A 20,842-nucleotide genomic window follows, 5' to 3' on the forward strand; every position below is an offset into this window, starting at 1 on the left:
GGAAGAACGATAATTAAAGTCTATTCGTTCTCAAATGAGTACTTCCTGATTAGCAGAGTCGTAGCTTGTTGCTATTGCTAAAAAATAGTCAAACTTGCACAGAATCTCAAACTACAAACATTATTAAGCACAAATAAACAAGTTTTAACCACAAAATCTGATCAGATTTTGTACCTGGTCCACTTTTGTCTAGGGATAAGCTGTTAATTGACTTTAGCAAGATGCTGCCATCTGATTTTTACACTGATTGATGTATTGTTCTTATTCTAGAGTGCATAGTTCTAGTTAAGCAGAATGAAATATAAGGTCCATAAAACCTAAAATGAAATGTCCACATATGAGGACGCAGGGTCCCAGGAGGTTAAACTTTGGCATACAGGTATTGGCAAACTTTGGACATACATTTGAATAAAAAACAGACTCAGTTGTGTGATATTTCTTAATTAATTGTTTATTTCATTTATAGCGTGTGGCTCCAGAGAAGCCGACCTCAGACTGGAATGCTGATACAGGAGCTCAGTCGTTTATACATTTGTTTTATATCTTCATTGGTGTGAGGTAGAAATGTGGGGTTGTGACAAACTTGAGCAAAACATGAATGCTGTTTCTCAATCCCAATGTTTGAAGAAATACATTTTTACATGAGCAGAAAAACAAAGTACATTTACATCGTATAAAATTTTAACCGTTGGATTCTCAATCCACAAAGCTGGAGAGAAAGAAATCTGATCTAATATCCTCTAATGTGGGAGCTGCTCATGGTGAATATTTTAAAGCCACGACATTTAAATAAACATTTTTTTAATACAGCATTTAATAAAATGCACTTAAGCAACTTCTTCATGCACTGCAATGCACTATAAAATGTATAACAATGCTCCTTATTAGGGCAGACAGCGACAAGATTATAAAACCCGGCTTAAAAACAACATGCACTCATTTTAATGAAACTACATGTACAAAGGTCATTTCACAACAGTGCCTTAACAAACAGTCTGTCTGGGTTTTAAACCCCAAATATTACAATTGACATGTATTTCACAAGACATAATCCTTGTTGACTTCTTTACATTCCTGTTATCATTCATGTTGCTGAGGATGCGTTTTCCCACTCAATCTTTTTCTCTTTTAAATCAGGGAAACCTGCCCAAAAGTACTTTAAGTACACTTAGTATGCAACAAGCAAATTTGTTCACAACAAATTCATGTTTTTAGAAAACATAGAAAACACAAAGTTTTAGTCAGCATGAACACAGTGAAACAACACAGAAGCTGATGGATGTGCACTAATGCAAACACAAGTACAAAAACAGTAGCATAGCTACGCATAAGTTACACTTTCTGAACACAAAATCTTTAAAGGTAATCTACTTCTTTAAAAGAAATAACTGCCATTGATAAATACACATAGATAATAACGCAGATACAGAAGAACAGTCATAGACAGAAAGAAATAACGTAGAACTGATTGTCGTAAAGGGAAAAGTGATGAGGTGATTGCACAGGTTATATTAGCAACATGTTCATTAGAATCCAGAAATTAGTGTACCTAAACATAAAAACACTCCCAGGAAAAATCTCTGAGATGTTACGGAGTTAAAAAAGCAAAAAAAAGAGAGAAAAGAAAAGAAACATGGCCAGTTTAACTGGCTAGTTAACTGGCTAATTTGGCTAATGTGACTCTGTGAATGAGTGGATGAAAGCAGACGTTGGTCATGTCGTAATGCACTGTGTGGTAGATAAATGCCATGAAAGCAAGTCCTTATGAACACGGATTAACGAGTAATTAACTGAGGTTTGACTTTGTTTTTGTACCTGACTCAAGTTCTCATTCCAACTAATATTTATCTTAAGTAAATAACTGTACATGAATGTCTCGCACCTTTGAGGGAAATGGTGTCATTATTACAAAGCGTGTAAAGAATCGTCATATTTCATCCATTTTAACAGCACAGCTATTAAAACACCTGTGCCAATGTTCCCAAATACCAACAGAAACAAATACTTTACAGCTTCGTAGTACACGTTTAAAATAAGTGCTCCGATTTACTTTAGTCTTTAGACTTTTAAATAGGTGAAACTCCACTTCCTCATGTCAGATTTCTGTTTGAGTCTGTTGATACAGCTCATCTGTTATCTGCAAACTAGAGCTAGAATATGAATGACATGAACATGAGAGCATGGTAAGGCTTAAAACACAATAAGAAAGGCTTATGTCAGAGAGAACGGGCCACACCAGCTACAGTATCTGAGCTTCTTACTTCAACACACACATTAACAGTTAAAGCAGCAGTGTGGCTCATCTGGATATTAAAAATAAACTTGGTCCACAGGTCTGATCTGGTGTTTGTATTTTAATATTAACCCGGTGTGAGAGTGATGACACTGACCAGTTTCAGTAAGCGGTGTGGCCCGATGTGTAATTAGCTTAAGTTGCCATAAAGACATTAAAGGAGATGAGCTCATGTTGCAGAGGATTCCTTTTCCATTCACAGAGACTTGAGTTTAGAGCCGGAAATTCAAGATTATCTCGCTGCATCTGCTCAGGAAAACAGTCCAAGTGTTCCCAGTCTGTGATTATTTTAATCTGAATGACTCTGCACCATGCACCGTTACAGAGCGAGGGCCCGCTGCAGAACGCTGGACTGGGGAACCTGAAGCGGATATTTAAATTCAACACTTGTGGGTGGTGAAGTGCCGGGCTGTCATTCTGCCGGCTCAGAGTCCTGGCTGTTGTACTCAGCCGTTTCCATCTTGAGGATGTAAGGAATGATGCTGTCAATAGAGACGTTACCGATCAGTCCAGTGAAGAAGAGCTCCTCCGTGATGCTGGAGTTCATGAGGCGCAGCGCGGGGAGGCGGGTCAGGATACGGGTCAACCTGGGGACAAACACAGAACATCAAAAAGTCATTTCATATCATATTGCAATTCATATTTAACCCATTTAGGCCTAAACGCTGGAAAAAATGCCTGTAAAACCTCTGGGCGATTTTAAAATAACCCCCTAAAACCTGAAGTTTTTCTGGAAATTCAACAGAAGTGTCAACGCTTCCTACTAAATAATAGATTTTTCAGCCTCTGTATTTCAGTTCTGGAAAAGTCCCATGTTACACTGAGACACTCCCACATGTATTCTGATGCATTTCATTGGCCAAGAGACCGAAAATAAGTGGAAAAAACGACAAATACTACAAAACGACGTATCTGCTTTCCCGGCTTTAATGGTAGAATAATGCAGTTTTAATGGTAGAAATGAGGTAATGCTTTCCTGGCTTAAATGGGTTAACACTATTAAATATAGAAAGGTGGACAGTGTTATAGCTATCCTCAATTTATCTATATTCAGCCTGGGATTCTTTATTTCTGTTTCGGTCTGCAGGTTACCACGCAGCGATTTTAAGCCCCTACAAGCTCTCAAGAACTAGAGATTTAACAATAGAGGTGGGGGAAAAATCCATACAGCATAGTATTGCGATATTTTGCGTAGCGATATTATATCGATTCATGGCTGCCAAGTATCAATATTTCCGGAGGACGTAGCGGGCTCACTTGTAGTGTGGTAGAAAATCTTTAAAGAAAAACACTTGACGACCAGATGAATTTGAATAACAGCCTTGTGCGGGATTTAATTGGCAGATAGTAAAAACAACAACACATCCATTATATATATAATATATAATAATAGGTTCAGAACAACTCTGAGGGACAACGCCTCTGACCAGCTAATTTCACTTCAGTTCGTGCGTCATTGTTTCTTTGTAACTAAGGTTTTAATGTCCTGTACTTTCCTGTTATGATAATCTTTTGATATGCGAGTACACTTGGGAGATTATTCTTATTCTAATGTTGTCGTATCAAGCAGAGCATCCTCTCAGGATACGCTATGCTGACTTTCATCCAAGAAGTTTTACTTTCCCATGATCTGATATTTCACCTGTGTACCTAGGTTACATTTCAGTGTAGATTCATCTATGGATTAATCCTACAGTAGGAGTAAAGTGGAGATACTGGTGTCATATGAAACTAGAAGATCTAAGGACTCTACAGGCATTGTGTGGGGAAGTTGTTGAAATAGCGCTGCTAATTTAGGCTTTTTTTAATGTTTAATTGAAAAAAACAAATCAGAGCAGTGAAGCTTAAAGTGGAGAAGGTTTAAAAGTTTGATAAAATGCTGCAGTTGTTGTCGTCCAACATGTTTGATATCAGTTCAGTTTGACTGGATACTTTGCTGGTCAGTCTGTGGCTTTGACTCTCATTGTGGAGAAATAAAAAGACTGAAGTGAAATTAATAGACTGGGAATTTTCTCTTATTTGACAAAACAATTCTTGATTTAATTTAATTTTGTGGACACTAAATGCAGTTAAACATTTAAATCGCAATTTTATCGCAATACTCACTATATCACAAAATGCTTAAAATCGTGGGGCCTCTGCTGATTCTCACCTCTATTTAACAACATATGAGTTTAAACCTGTTTCAAGCATCTTGCACAGAGACCTTTAAGTCATTCACCTGTAAGTCACTTTGGGTGAATACTCCCACTATAACTGGGAGGTCAGACTGGTTCTGACGTACCTGTAGGTGTCCTCTGAGTAGGTTTTCTGCACGTAGTCCTGCAGCTCCATCAAGGCTTTCTCCTGGAACTTCTCTATCTGCCCGCTGCTGTCCACACCGGGGTGATCTGAGGAGCCAAACACACAACTGTTGTGTTTTCAAACTGCAAATAAATATAATTTATTCAAATCACTTTCTCTCTTCTGGGGACAGAATTATTTTTATTAGACTTTGTTTCTGCAACTACGGTCACTTTTGACTCTCCCAAATTAAAAAAATCAACCTCGATGAATTTAAATTTTAACTACCAGAGTGTGTAATATAATACATATTAACAGCTACACAAAATCGTATGTAATCGTTAAGATTTTAATCTGGAAAATGTTTATTTTTTTATGGTTTTCATCACTTTTTCTTACAAAATGTCCTTAGCGCAACATTAAAATAATGTTAATTTTATACATTTTCCTTTTTGAATTTCTACAAATTTTTAAAACATTTGAATTTATTTTCATCAAGTTTTGTGCATCATTGTAAAAACTGATATAAAAAAATAATACAAATTAGGGGATTTCATTGTTTTCGCTATGCCATGGAAAATTTAGACAGTAAACTTAGATGTTGATTGTCTTCATACACACACAAAAAAAAAAATCTTGCTTTTTATGCCATATATTGTAATTCTAATGTGGAAATCATCTCTACACGTGTCTATAAATATAACTCTAATGTCTATTGTTAACCCATAAGAACCCAAATATCCTTAATGGAACATTATGGGGGATATACAACAGAACAAGTGGACACAAAAAAATAAATACTAGCCCTAAATGTCAAAGATCTGTGATGTGACATAAACGTTACATTGGGCGTTTATGGTATTTATGTTCATAATATTCCTAATTTTAAAATAAATAAACCAGACACATTTTCTGCTTACAGAAACACACATTTGCCTTTTTCTTTGCATCTCTACAACATTTATCAAACTTGTGACATGAATAGTGCTGTTTAACAACAAATTATTTGTCAGATTTGTTTTTAAGTAACAAAATAAGAATAAATAAAAACAAATAACCATTTGCCTTTTTGTTTGCATCTCCATAACATATATCAAAATTATGAAATTTAAAATATGGTCAGAACAAGTTAAATGCAATACAGGACACCCTGTTAATGGGTTAGAATTGTTAAATAGGTTTAATCTCAGATTCTAGAAGATTTAGGGGTGTCACCATAGGTTCTTATGGGTTAACTTGATAAAGGAAAGCAGACTGACCAGGGCTGAACAACACGATGGCCTTCAGGTAGGCGTACTCGTAGCTGTCCGTCTCCAGCCTGGTCATGCTGTTACAGAACTCCTGGAACTTCCAGATGTGCTCCATCACCTGCTTCACCCTCTCCCCCGAAAGCTTGTCTGAAAGAGAGGAAAGTTCAATATTTACATCAGGGCTCTCAAACTCTAATTACCTGGGGGCCGCTGGAGGCAGTATCCAAAAAAACAAAAAAGACACAAAATTACAACAACAAAAAAAGACAGAAAATGACAGAAAAAAACCAAATTACTTAAGAAAGACACAAAATGATCAAAAAAAGACACAAAATTACCAAAAAAGACTGAAAAAACACTAAATGACTTAAAAAAAGACACAAAATGACCAAAAAATACACAAAATTACCAAAAAAGACACAAAATCATTTAAAAAAGACACAAAATGAATTTAAAAAAAACAAAATTATTTTTTTTAAAAAGACACAAAATGACCAAAAAGACCAAATTACTTAAAGAAGAAACAAAATGACCAAAAAAACACACAGAATTACAAAAAAATATATATACAAAATATTACGAAAAAAGACACAAAATGATTTAAAAAAGACACAAAATTAATTTAAAAAAACAAAACAAAATTATTTTTAAAAAAGACACAAAATTACCAAAAAAAAAAGAGACACAAAATTACCCAAAAAGTAATTAAAGGGACCTTCCACACACAACACGGTAAAGTGCCATTCATATAAAACTCACATTAAACTTTCATATCAAGGTGGGGGCCACAAAATATCATCACGAGGGCCACAATTGGCCCGCGGGCCGCCAGTTTGAGACCCATGATTTAGATTCATGATTTTAGTTTTACTTTATCCCACCAGAAATGTCACTTAAACAAGAAATACCACATCATTATTATTATGAAACAAAATGCCCATTAATGGGGCCTGTGACTCTTCTGTGCTTTATTTGTGATAATAACTGAAAATAAATCACATTTCTTGACTCCTGGTGAATATGTGTGTGTGTCCTACTGAGAAATGCTGGCGAGGTCTGTGGTCCATACCATCCTGGATGCTGCTCTGCAGGTGGTTGATGATGGCGGCCAGGATGGTGGACAGGTTCATCTCATGGGCGCACTGAGCCAGACCCAGCGTGAACAGCTCGTTCCAGCAGGCTCGCACCAGGCTGGTGTTGGCCTCCTGACTGGGAGAGGCAGACAGAGAGAGAGTAGATCAGGGGACGGATATTAATTTCCCCAAGGGGCCACATGAGACACCAGGGGTCTCAAACTCAAATTACCTGGGGGCCGCTGGAGGCAGTATCAAAATGACCAAAAAAAGACACAAAATTACAGAGAAAAAAGACAAAATGACTGAAAAAACACTACATTACGTTAAAAAAATTTACGTTAAAATGACACACAATTACCAAAAAAGACACAAAATTATTAAAAAGACAAAATGACTGAAAAAACACTACATTACGTTAAAAAAATGACGTTAAAAAGACACAAAATGACCAAAAAAAGACACAAAATGACCAAAAAAAGACACAAAATTACAGAAAAAGACAAAATGACTGAAAAAACACTACATTACGTTAAAAAATTACGTTAGAAAGACACAAAATGACCAAAAAAAGACACAAAGTGACCAAAAAGACACAAAATGACAGAAAAAACTAAATTACTTTAAAAAGACACACAATGACCAAAAAAAGACACAAAGTGACCAAAAAGACACAAAATTACAGAAAAACCTAAATTACTTTAAAAAGACACACAATGACCAAAAAAAGACACAAAATTACAGAGAAAAAAGACAAAATGACTGAAAAAACACTACATTACGTTAAAAAAATTACGTTAAAAAGACACAAAATGACCCAAAAAAATACACAGTGACCAAAAAGACACAAAATGACAGAAAAAAAAGACAAAATGACTGAAAAAACACTACTTTACGTTAAAAAGACACAAAATGACCAAAAAAATACACAAAATGACCCAAAAAAAGACACAAAATTACAGAAAAAGACAATATGACTGAAAAAACACTACATTACGTTAAAAAGACACAAAATGACCCAAAAAAGACACAAAATGACCCAAAAAAGACACAAAATTACAGAGAAAAAAGACAAAATGACTGAAAAAACACTACATTACTTTAAAAAAATTACGTTAAAAAGACACAAAATGACCAAAAAAATACACAAAGTGACCAAAAAGACACAAAATGACAGAAAAAAACTAAATTACTTTAAAAAGACACACAATTATTAAAAAAGACAAAATTATTTAAAAAAGACAAAATTACCAAAAAAGTAATTAAAGGGACCTTCCACACACAACACGGTAAAGTGTCATTCATATAAAACTCACATTAAACTTTCATATCAAGGTGGGGGCCACAAAATATCATCACGAGGGCCACAATTGGCCATTAACGAAAGTTAACGAAAATGTTTTTTCAATTCTAGTTTTTGCTATTTCGTTAGTTTTCGTTAACTATAATAACCTTGGCACGCACATACATAAATCGCCTTCAAAATAAAAGCACTGTGGTTGTACTGATTTCTAATTTCGGGGTAACCTCCCGCGGGCCGGACAGGGCCAGCCATCGGGCCGGCTGATGCCCAGCTCTGCTGTAGATGGACGATATATAAATGAGCCTTCCTGTATCAGAATGCATTCTCACCCCAGAGCTGAGAAGGCAGGGATGGAGCGCGCCCAGTGCATGGAGAGGAAGAGGAGTCTGGACGCTGACTCACAGATGTAGTGGACGTTCAGATACTCAGGCATGGGGCTGGGCATGGTCAGCTGCACACACAGGAACAGACAAGGACAGAAGAGGGAAAGTTATAAAAACAGATATTATATTACTTTACTTGTAATTACTCTATTTATATTTTTTCATTTTACTTTTATATTGTTTATCTACTATTACATATTATATTATATTATATATATTATATACTGTACTATTATTATTAATATATACCGTCTAGTCACTATAGCATTGTTGCATCATATCACCAGTTTAATTATTACCATCATCTGCCAACCATCCTACCAACTGATGTTCTTCTTTAACTTCTTAAGTGTTCTTGTTCTATTCTGTGTTTTTTTCTATTGTTGTTTTTATTTATGCTACCTCAGTATTTTATTCTATTGTAATTTATTGTACTTGAATACCGGACTGCTGCGACAACCGAATTTCCCTTCGGGGATGAATAAAGTAATCTATCTCTCTCTCTCTCTCTCTCTCTCTCTCTCTCTCTCTCTCTCTCTCTCTCTCTCTCTATCTATCTATCTATCTATCTATCTATCTATCTATCTATCTATCTATCTATCTATCTATCCATCTATCCATCCATCCATCCATCCATCCATCCATCCATCCATCCATCCATCCATCCATCCATCCATCCATCCATCTATCTATCTATCCATCTATCTATCTATCCATCCATCCATCCATCCATCTATCCATCCATCTATCCATCTATCTATCCATCTATCTATCCATCTATCTATCTATCTATCCATCTATCTATCCATCTATCTATCCATCTATTAAAAATGTGAATGAAATGTGTGTGTTTTGGACCCACCTTGAAGCCGACATGGCTGTCTGTGAGCAGCGGTCCCTCCACCTCGATGATGGGGGTCTCCTGGTCCCGACCAATCAGCTGGATGGTGGTTCCACTGACACACTGAGGCTTATCGGCCCCGACGTCAGGAGGGTTGAACACTTTGGCCAGGGTGTCAAAGGCACTGAGCACCACACAGCAAGGTTATTATAGTTAACGGAAACTAACAAAATAACCAAAACTAGAATTGAAAAAACATTTTCGTTAACTGAAATAAAAATAAAAACAAGAGTTTTTAAAATAACTAACTGAAACTGTATTGTGTGGTTACAAAACTAACTAAAACTAACTAAAATTATTGTGAAAATGTCTTTGTCAACTTTTTTCATTCATAATTCAGTGTTTCTATTTCAACATGCAACACATGGTGAATATGTTTACTGAGACTGGGATGTTTACACTAGAACCAAAATACAAAACAGTTAATAACCTTATTGGGGCTGAGATGATAAACCAAAGGAAATAAAGGCAACATACCCGTTACAAAAAAAACTAAAACTAATAAAAACGAAACTAAAACTAAGCATTTTCTAAAAATAGAAACTAAACTAAAACTAGAAAACTCACTCTAAAAACTAACTAAAACTAACTGAATTTGAAAACAAAAATTCACAACGAAATTAAAACTAAAACTAATGAAAAATCCAAAACTATTATAACCTTGCAACACACACACACACACACGCACACACACACACACGCACACACACACGACACACACACACACACCTTTAAACAGACTGATTTGAGAGAAAAATCTCTGCAACATTAATTGTTTGTCATTTTTTGCCTGTCGGGACAAACATGATCCATTTTAAATAATCTGTTTGTTTTTGTTTTTTTGGTCGTCTGTCTGTTTTCTGTACTGGTGTATCGTTGTTTTCATTTTTGTTGTTGTTGTGGTTATCCTTTATATTATTCTTTGTATGTTATTTGTGTGTACATTATGTCTAATTTGTAAATATGTTCCTGAGTCTTTGTTGTCTAGAATTGTGTTTTAGTGTTTTGTTTTCATATTGTGGCTCCTAATAAGTAATCCACTGTTCTTTTCTTTGTTTCTTTGTTAATAAAAATAATTATAAATAAATAAATAATAATAAATAAATAAAGTGTTTGGAGAGATGCCTTTCACAACAACAAACACCTGTGTTCTGCTCACTGACCGGGTTATCTCGGTGGCAGATTGCTCCTCCTGTTGGCCGTCTGAGGTATCGCCATTGTTTAGATTCTCTCTCAGTGAGTCACTCAGGTTGGCCAGTGATGTCACCACATTGGCTAGTGTCCCCAGGTCCCCCTGCCCAGACTCCATCTGAAGACAAAGGAAACAATGCAAAATATTATTCATCAAACAGGTCGGCTGAACTGGGATCCACTCGACATGCAGGATAATATAATATATATAAATATAATATGTCCTAAACATGAGCAAAGCACAAAAATGTGTTGCCTGCAGCAAAAATTAATTACAAACGTTTGTTAAAACATATTAAAGGGACGAATAAAAGACTGAAAAGCTGACGTTTGTTCTAAAAGACAAACCGACAGACGCTGTTCAGATTAAACTTGATTTTGAGTGTCGACTCTGATTCCTTAGGGAATAGGGAATTAATTTCTGCCAGACCTTTTGTTGTTTGACAAAGAGTCTGAGGATGAATAACAAGTAAGTAAGTAAATAACAATGCCGGATTTATTATCTGAACGATAAAACATAGCTTTTGAGCAATCGGATGAATTTCTGGCAGGTGATTAATTTTGCAGTTTGAGCAGTTCTACAGTCTGATTCCTCTCATGTTCTTCTGTCTACGGAACAATTATAAACTGGAGTGAGTAGTATTTTTACTCTATCTAATCTTGAACTTCACTGCCGACAGATACAACTCTCATCTGCAGCTTTATATTTCTCTTATTATAGTAGTAGAACTGCAGGTAATGCTGCCTTTGTCAACATTAAGGACACAGTTATCTTGTTTGAATAAACTTTATTGGAACTGTAAATTGACAAAACCGACTAAAGGTTCTGGAGAACGGTTAACACACAGTACAAGTTACATCAAATCAGTAGTACAGATTTTCAACCTCAACACATTTATTTTCTTGCCCCAAAATATTAAGCACCACCCTCACAATGTAAGAGCAATAAAACCTTCCAACACCTGAAGGATCATACTGTTTACAAGGAGCAGAAGAAGACAGACAGCAGCAGAACAGATATATTTACTGTAACTGCAGTTCCAGTTGTACCTTTGAGTCAGTGGCCAGCAGCAGAGTCCCATCAGTCTGGATGAGAGGCTGTTGGATATTAACCAGCATGCCCTGGTCCAGCAGGCTGGACCTGCACATGGCACAGAGCATCATCAACATCCAGCTCACATGACAACAACAACATCAACAGCTGAGAGCCCCAGGTGTGTCTGTAGGTCTGATTCCCACTGACCTGGAGCCGTCTGTCTCTGTGTCGGAGATAAAGGTTGGTGTGGCGATGAGCGGACTGTTCAGGTCCTTTCGGATGTAGATCTTCTGGGTGGATGCAGCACAGTTGGCATGCTTTTCTCTGGGCACTACGTCAATGGGCTTCCTCTCACTCTGGACAGCTGAGGACAAAAAATAAATAAATAAAAAGTTGTGTCACTGTCTATGGCAGGCAAACAAAATGATTCCAGGCCTTGTAAATTAAATTAAAGACTGCCATTTAAGTCTATTTTGAGGAAACATTATGCAGTTTCAGACCCTGTTTACACGAGGACGCTCGCGGGTAAAAACAACAAAATATTTTATGTGAAGTGCCTTTCGTTTAGACGGTGACGGCGTTTTGGGGCTTAAAGACGCAAAAATCTGAAACCACCCTCCAAAGTGTAAAAGTGTAATCCTCTCCTCCGTAGCGTGTCGTCTACACTGACAAGACACAAAACTCTGATCTGATCTGCTCACGTCACGTATGTGTTTACGTCACATACATGCTCCAGGACAGGAAATAAAGAAACGTGGGATTATTTCCATGGTGGGACCTTCAAGCTGCTCTGGCAGCTCTAATAAACTTACAGGAGTCTTTCCACCAAATGTCCAGGATATGTACAGATAGTATTAGTGAACAGAGAAGGATCTGGAATTACCTCCATCACATTCTGGATGCAGCGATTGGTGGGAGGAGCCAGACGGCTGTGAACGAGACCTGGGAGATCTAGTGATGGAGGAGAACTTTGTGGAAGGAGTAGCTGATGAAAATGTGTGGCGTGAAAACTTCTGCATGCCCAAAGATGCTCTTATGGCTTTAAGTGATGCCGCCTGGCTGCAGACAATCACATTCACACACTTTAGATCACCGTATCAGCAGATTTCCTCCTGAAAACGCTCGTCTAAACGAGGAATAAAAAGTGAAGACGCGACGCCACTTTTGCGTCTTCTGTTCAGACCGTCCTCGTGTGAACGGGGCCTCAGGGTGATTTTTTTTTGCACATTTTACTCACTGTAGCCAGCCAATTATGGCTAGAAGTAGGAAGAACTCAAACATTTTGAATGCCTAAATCATAAAAACCTAAATTTTTAAAAATCCAAGTTAAATGTATTTGATTGATTATTTTACAAAAAGAAGAAAAGAAAATGGAAACTATATACATGACACTTTTTCCCCACAAGTGTTACCTATATTAGGACAGAATTGGAGGCTCCATATGCTATACATGATTTTACTATTTACAGTTTTACAGCCTCTACTTACAAACTCTCAAATTTCTCTGCTCTGTGTAAACAGCCTGCAGGTCAGTAGACGTTTGGCTGAACTTTTGTCATGTTCTGGTCTCAGTCGAGTCTTTCTCAGCTTCACAGAATTTACTGTTATTTTACAGAAAAAAAGGTTAGTGCATATGATTTATTTCAAAAACGTTTTTGACAAAATATCACTATTTTAAGCTTAGATTTGGTTATTTTCCCTTTTCCCAGCGTCGTTGTTGCAGAAACATGCTCATGGACTGTTGGGAATGTGAAAATCTGATGATTTTTTCTGTCTTTATAGTTTTTGGGTTTGATAAATAGTGTAACTCACCTGCAGGTTGTAGGGTTCAGAGGTTAATACTTACAGATACCCTGATTATATTTGATTTATAACATATTTTCATACAGTGTCCTGGATTTGTATGCAAACTTACAGTCAGTCTTCATCCCCATTTTAAGGCATTTCCTCAACCGACAGAATTGGCAGCGATTGCGGTGGTGTTTGTTGATGACGCAGTCCTGTTTACTGCGGCAGCTGTAAGTCAGGTTCTTCCTCACGCTGCGCTTGAAGAACCCTTTACATCCTTCACAGCTGACCGCTCCGTAGTGACGCCCTGAACACAGAGAACATGAGTCAGAATGTCTTCAAGAGCAAGACATACAGTCAGACTGGGCATCAGGATACAGGACTCAAAACACATAAAGATCCTCACATCAGCAGTAGGCCTGGGCCGATAATCAATAAATCAATTAATCGCACGATAAATTAAATGAACTCAATAATTTTGCCGGCCTCGATATATCGCCATGCGTGTTTGTTTTCCTGGTCTGTTGCCTCCAAGCAGGCTGGATGACCAGAGGGTTCCCTCTGTGCTGGATCTCTTCTGTTCCATAGCAGAATGAGCGGAGTGAACCCTCCTGTCAGTCCTCCAGTCTCTGTGTCTCTGTGGGGAAGGCTGGGCCGCTAGCATTGGCTACACACAGAGTGCAGCAGGTGAGCCTCGTGCGGAGCAACGCCAGGAAAAAAGATGATTGCAAAGCCAAACACCACAGCCCCGGTGAGGGAATATGTCGGTTTCAAACCGAATGAAAAAGGTGAGCCCATCAACACACGGACCAGCCTGTATGCCCAATTTGTTCAAAAGTGGTGGCAACAAAAAAAGCCACCACAACAAACTTTAGCCCATCTAAAGCAGAACCACCCGACCCAGTTTTCCCAGCTGGGGAAAGAAACTGCAGCTGGAGATGCAGAGCCTTCGTCCCGACAGTCAACACTGGTCCACAAAGTCAATATAAACGCTGTGCGCTCACAGGAAGTGGAGTTTGCTACATCGCAAAATAAATGCTGCCCTTTTAAATAAAAAAATGTTTGTTTTATTTATTTAGGATATTTAAACCTTCTTAAAATTACAATTACAATGGTAAAAAACACTGAGAAATAAAAGTGTATTGTATTTGAAAGGGTGTGCATTACTATGATATATTATCATGTTGACAATAATATCTTTTATCGGCAATAATTTGTGGGACAATATATCGTCCAGCAAAATTTGTTATCGTCCCAGGCCTACATACAGTCAGACTGGGCATCAGGATACAGGACTCAAAACACATTTTGCCTCACATCAGCAGGCAATACAAGTGTAAGCTTCAGTACCTGAAGCCTTGTCCCCACAAACCAAGCAGTACTCCACTGGCTGCGGGCGGCTCAGGTCCCCTGACTGCCCTAACAACCGCTCCATTGACACTGGATCTGTGACGATCTGGGAAGCAAAGTCAAACACGGGACATTAATCTTCTGCTTCTCCTTACCACAATGTTCAAATCACAGTCTGAACACTGTCTGAGATTTCTAACAAGTCATAGTCTCTTCCTGTAGCAGAGGGTGATAGCTGTACCTGTATCCTCCCTGGTATCAAGCTGTCTGCAGCAGTGAAGATCAGCTGCTTAGTGTTGTGGCTGTCGGGAGAGGTCAGGATAACCTTGCCAGCCCCGGAGTTGTCTGCCGTAGTCAGAATGAACTGCTGTTTGGGAGCGCTGGGCGGCTTCATCGCTGTCACTATCTGGATCTTCTGACCCGTCTGCTGGTCAGTTACAATCTGAGCGAGTTGAGAGATGGAAGAGGGAGACAGAAAGACAGACAGACAGATGGAAATGAAGACGCACGGATGGGGTTCGAAGGGGTTGAAATAAAGAGAACAGAGAGACACAGATGGTTGGGGAGATAAGTCACATGTTGTTACATCAACTTGTTCAATACTGCTGCTAATGCAGAGACACATAGATAGATAGATAGATAGATAGATAGATAGATAGATAGATAGATAGATAGATAGATATACCATATCGTCACAAGGACATAACTACCCTAATACTAATAGATAGATAGAGATTTTTCAATTTTGTGTCCTTTTTTGGACATTTTGTTTCTTCTTTACGTTTTTTCTGTCATTTTGTGTCTTTTTTGGGTCATTTTGTATATTTTAAAAATAATTTTGTGTCTTTTTTTTTCCAACTTTCACCACAAAACATGCAACAGTAAGGCACAATATATGTCCTCTCCACAAGTTAACACTTGAGGTGTGTAATACAGGATCAGAGTTTAGAGTAAGAAGTTCGGAGTTATTATTTAAATATTTACACTTACAGGTTTGATTTAGTGTCACTTCCTTTTTACATTCGGTTTGAACAGCAGCTATTTATCAACTGAGAGTTAATTATAATGTATAAACTCTATCCAGAGTATAATTAACTCTACTAGTGTATGTCTAGTTTAACACCAGGAATTCAACTCTTCTCAATTTGCTGTGTGGGCATATTCAAGCAATAAAATACAATAAAAAATAAAGTGTCTAAAGAAGTCATTTTGTGTCTTGTAAGTCTTGTAAGTGTTGATGAAACAGCTTTGTAACTTTGATATTCTAGTTTCAAGCATTCATGTATCCGGTATTCAAGTACAATAAAATACAATAGAATAAAATACTGAGGTAGCATAAACAACAATAGAAAAAAACACAGAATAGAAGAAGAACAAGGACACTTAAGAAGTTAAAAAGAAGAACACCAGTTACCTGTATGCGCTGTGGTGTTGTGGCGGGCTCAGTGGAGATGACCTGAAAGCGCTGTGGGGACTCACTCATCACTGAGTCTGAAGGAGAGGACGGCACCTACAATTTGAAACAATTTTCAACAAGCTGAAACACAAATCATAATCAATAAGTCTACAACATGTGTTTTACTTCAGTCTAGGTAAGGCATATACATGATGGAAGAAGTAATGATATATTTTTAGTTGAATACAAGTCTGAAGTGTCTAGAGAAACTGTCTAGAAATGGCATGTTTCTATGGCAACAAATACAATCAACATCCACCAGCAGCCACACAAAGAGAGTCGCATCATTTTCAGTAACCTTCATGTGGGTATTAAGGAACAAACCAGACTCAGTTCATCATTAAAGTCTCCCTCTGCTCGCTCACCTCTGCCTCGTGCTCAGAGTCCACTTTCTGCTGAGAGAGCAGATTCTGGCTGGTCGTCATGATGATGTAAGGTCATTAGTGAGGTCTGTTTGGAAAGATGCCACAGACAATCAACCACCAAGGTGCAAACTGTCGCAGGAGAGCAGTTAATGCACAGACAGCTTTATAAGTATGATGCCGGTGCTCATGGACACAAGAGGACACATGAGGACGTTGACTGAAACACAAAGGTTAACTGTGGTGAAAGCTCATTTCCTCTTGATGATTTAGATTTAGGATGTTTGGTCTGATTTGTATGACTTGGATGATGCACAGCAATGTCTCCATCGTTTTAATGCACAGAAAGTGTCTAATTGCTGTCACAAAAAAGTCTCATTAAAGCAAAAATAAAAAACAGCTCTTGTGTCAATATAAGTTATCAAATCATCAGGTCACACATGCAATCAATTGAATGCAATAAACACAAGAAAACATAAAATAATTATAAATAAAAAAAGATTTTTTAACATCTGGACTTCAGTATTCATCCTGTTCAGACAACGTAGGTAACTATTTCGTCTGACAAATCTAGTTTGCCATCACTGCAGTGACATCACCACAAGCCTCTAGAGCAGGGGTCTCAAACTCAAACTACCTGGGGGCCGCTGGAGGCAGTATCAAAATGACAGAAAAAAGACACAAAATGACAGAAAAAGACCTAAATTATTTTAAAAAGACACAAAACAACCAAAAAAAAAAAGACACAAAATTACTTAAAAAAGACACAAAGTGACCAAAAAAGACAAAATTATTTAAAAAAGACACAAAATGACCCAAAAAAGACACAAAATGACAGAAAAAAGACACAAAATGACAGAAAAAAAACTAATTTACTTAAAGAAGAAACAAAATGACCAAAAAAAGACACAGAATTACCAAAAAAGACACAAAAATCATTTTTAAAAAAGAGACAAAATTACAACCAAAAAAAACAACACGGTAAAGTGCCATTCATATAAAACTCACATTAAACTTTCATATCAAGGTGGGGGCCACAAAATATCGTCACGAGTGCCGCAATTGGCCCGCGGGCCGCGAGTTTGAGACCCCTGCTCTAGAGTCTATGACCTTTGAGTGTGACCGTGACATGACATAACCAGATTTAACTCCAGTCTGCTGAAACCTCACATTGTCAAAAGGACAGAGTAACAAATATAAGACAACTGATGCCCCTCCATAGAAATGTACCAACTTTCACATGAACAAGCACACATCACGGCTACTTTTCCTGCTGTTGCTTCCCTTTGGAGTGTGCCTTTCGGGATGCACTAATACAGGTATAAAAAAATCTGATAGTGAGGAATACAGCTTATTAATTAAACAATGGTATATCAGCTCTGTACTCTGTATCGGCTGACACCCCAACCATTCCTTCATACTGATTATAGAACAAAAAAAAGTTTTAATCTGCATAATTACACAGAGAATGAGTTTACTCAACAGCAAAAAAAGAGAGGAAACTCTGAGTGTTTGCACTTTAGTTAAATGTTTTGTTTTCTATGAGATAGCTGCATGAAAAGACAAAATAATTGCATCGAGAAGAATCACAAATCCTTTAAAGCAAACTGTGAACATGTTGTGATCACTGCATTTTAAAACTGGAGTGCATTTATCTTGTGTGGACTTAACCTAGCTCCTAGTCTCTGGTATTATATTTTTGCTTTAAGATTGTTAATTGTTTTGCTTAAAGGTTGCTTAGTGTTTTCTAACATCTAGCACTCCTTAGCAATGACAGTTAGCTCTTAAAGTTCTGTACTTACTTGATTCCTATGGTCTATGTCTAGTACCATCAGGTTGAATGCACTTATTGTAAGTCGCTTTGGACAAAAGCGTCTGCTAAATGACATGTAATGTAATGAGTAAAACACAGTAATGAAGTGTTATCCATAGATATATAGAAAATAAAGTAATACAACAAATGGTACATGGTCCAAATCAGGTGCGAGTCAGTTTATTTGTATTTGGAAATCTATAATGTTGCATTTATTGTGAGACACTACAATACATTTGGACTTCTTCTTGGGCATAATTAAATAACAGCATCTACTCCTACCCTCAGTTATCTCATTGCACTTCACGGTTTTGACTTCATCTTTGGGGTCAGAATACAAAGAAGACAGTTTGACAGCATTCCTGATGAATGTGCCTGCAGCAGCTCCACATGCTGCTGGCCAAAGGGAGGAGAGATGCTCGCTATTCTTCACCGATTGGTCCAGCAGCGAGTCCATCAACCCTCCTCCACTAACATCACAACACACAACAAAATGGACAATCTGGCAGTCAGCCAATAATCCTTATGATAAATATATTACAGCACTTTTCTCTCCAGACAGTGGAACAGCCGACTGTTGCTGCACTGGTAGTGTGTTTAACCCTATAAAGCCAAGTGTATCATATTAGATACAGTAATTTTTGAGACCTCTACATCATCAAAAACATGATGTAAACATGTGTTGAAGATAAACAAACTGAGCAACAAATTGCACAAAAATATCAGATGTAGCAAAAATTATATGCAGGTTCCACGAGTGGATCAGTCATTGCTGCATTAAAAAACTTCATATCTGCAGATGTATGATGTTGTGTTATATGGAAAAAATATGTATTTTGCATGTTTGAGGAAAAAGGAAAAGTCAAAGTCTTAATAGGTTAAAAATGTTAGGGTTTATATGTTTTTGTTAGTTCAAGAAAAACAATCTGTGAGCAACAAATTGCACAAAAAGACCTGATGTATCAAATATGATACAAATTAGAATTCATATATGCAATTTATTTATTTTTTAAAATTCGTCAGCAGGTTCATAAGCACTCGGTTTTTAAAAAAAAATAATTTTCTGGCAATTATTTCATGGTTCAGGCTTTATAGGGTTAAAAAAATAAATAAAATATAAAAGCAGCTTTGTTGAATGCAGTGATAGTCATTTCAACACGGTTCTGTTCCCGAGAAGGCAAAGGTAAAAGGGTCCAGTTCATCTGCAGCAGCTGCAGCTTCCCTGTTAGCTTCCCTGTTAGCTCCCCTGTTAGCTTCCCTGTTAGCTCCCCTGTTAGCTTCCCTGTTAGCTTCCCTGTTAGCTCCCCTGTTAGCTTCCCTGTTAGCTCCAACAGCTGCAGCAGGAGCCTGCACCGTCTCTGCCCCTGGATCTGTCATGTCAGCATGCAGGGATTTGTCCGGCTTAAGTTGACATTAGTGTCCCTCACTAACAGTTAGGCTAACTGCCTGATAAAGCATATTAGCATAGCAAGACTCCGCCCAGCGCTCCGCGGTCCCTGCCCGGGTCCCGAGCTGCCAGAGTCGGGCAGGAAGCGAGCTCCGCCTCGGCTAGCTAACGAGCTAGCTAGCTAGCTAGCTAGCTGCGCTCTTTTATCATCCGGTGTCTCCGCGCGCTTTCTACTGTTTTCAATCCGGAAGTGAGACTTACCTCCGGGGAGCGGCGGTCACAGACTTTGGGCCCTCTGTTATTTTATAAAACATTTGTTTTGGTTTTCTTCTGTTAAAGGTCATAGTTCGTGACCCCGCACCGCAGCGCGTGGAGGATGGTGGAGGGTTTTTTTCCTCGCGCTCGCGTCCCCGCGCGCCTCCAACACCCCCTCCCCCTCCCCTCGGCGCGAGCCAGACAGGACTGACGTCATCATGTCTGACTGTCTATGCACTTTGTTGTTATGTGTTATAAAAATAACACAACAAAAGAAAGCGTGTGTTTTGTGTCAAGCTATATGTCTTTTAAAGTATTTCTGGTCTGCTCGCTTCAATCAAATACAAAAACACAAAGCTTGTAAAAACGTGACAACCATTTTTATTACAAGCAAAGTCAAAGAGGTGTCAAATGATAGCCTAAATATATATATATGCAAATCATTTATCATTTATCCTTCAAACATCGTTTATTTATTTAACTAAAAATGTATAATGTTTGGACTAAATTACAGTTAGGTTTTAGTGTTCAAATGCAAAGCCATTTGTTCTTTTTAAATACTGAATTGTGCCAATTAAAGTAGTTTATTATAATGATGATGATGATGATGATAATAATACATTTTATTATTAAAGCACTTTTCATAAAGAAATCTCAAAATGCTACAGAAACCAGAAACAAAATAAACAAAAGACTAAGAAAAAAAAATCAGACTTGT

At 37.6% G+C, this 20,842-nt stretch overlaps 1 protein-coding gene across 3 annotated transcripts; it reads right to left on the bottom strand.

Annotated features, from left to right (window-relative positions):
- Window positions 1-531: 531 nt before the first annotated feature.
- On the bottom strand, window positions 532-20,269 carry nr2c2 (nuclear receptor subfamily 2, group C, member 2). Of its 3 annotated transcripts, XM_059332280.1 has the most exons (16): window positions 20,131-20,259; window positions 18,765-18,952; window positions 16,673-16,757; window positions 16,266-16,361; window positions 15,093-15,293; window positions 14,852-14,957; window positions 13,629-13,808; window positions 11,921-12,077; window positions 11,728-11,818; window positions 10,650-10,795; window positions 9,448-9,610; window positions 8,532-8,653; window positions 6,896-7,035; window positions 5,836-5,973; window positions 4,578-4,683; window positions 532-2,880 (listed from the first exon to the last, which is right to left on the bottom strand). In XM_059332280.1, the coding sequence occupies exons 3-16, from the start codon at window positions 16,730-16,732 to the stop codon at window positions 2,706-2,708; spliced, it is 1,881 nt and encodes a 626-aa protein (XP_059188263.1). In that variant the 5' UTR covers window positions 16,733-16,757; window positions 18,765-18,952; window positions 20,131-20,259; the 3' UTR covers window positions 532-2,705. The 3 variants fall into 3 exon arrangements, 2 of the variants coding, with proteins under 2 accessions (XP_059188263.1, XP_059188262.1); XM_059332279.1 differs by lacking the exon at window positions 18,765-18,952 and having other exon boundaries at window positions 20,131-20,269; XR_009394338.1 differs by lacking the exons at window positions 532-2,880; window positions 18,765-18,952 and having other exon boundaries at window positions 4,581-4,683; window positions 6,864-7,035; window positions 20,131-20,269.
- Window positions 20,270-20,842: the final 573 nt, after the last annotated feature.

Source organism: Centropristis striata, chromosome 5 (assembly GCF_030273125.1).
Source record: "Centropristis striata isolate RG_2023a ecotype Rhode Island chromosome 5, C.striata_1.0, whole genome shotgun sequence".
Taxonomy (NCBI): domain Eukaryota; kingdom Metazoa; phylum Chordata; class Actinopteri; order Perciformes; family Serranidae; genus Centropristis; species Centropristis striata.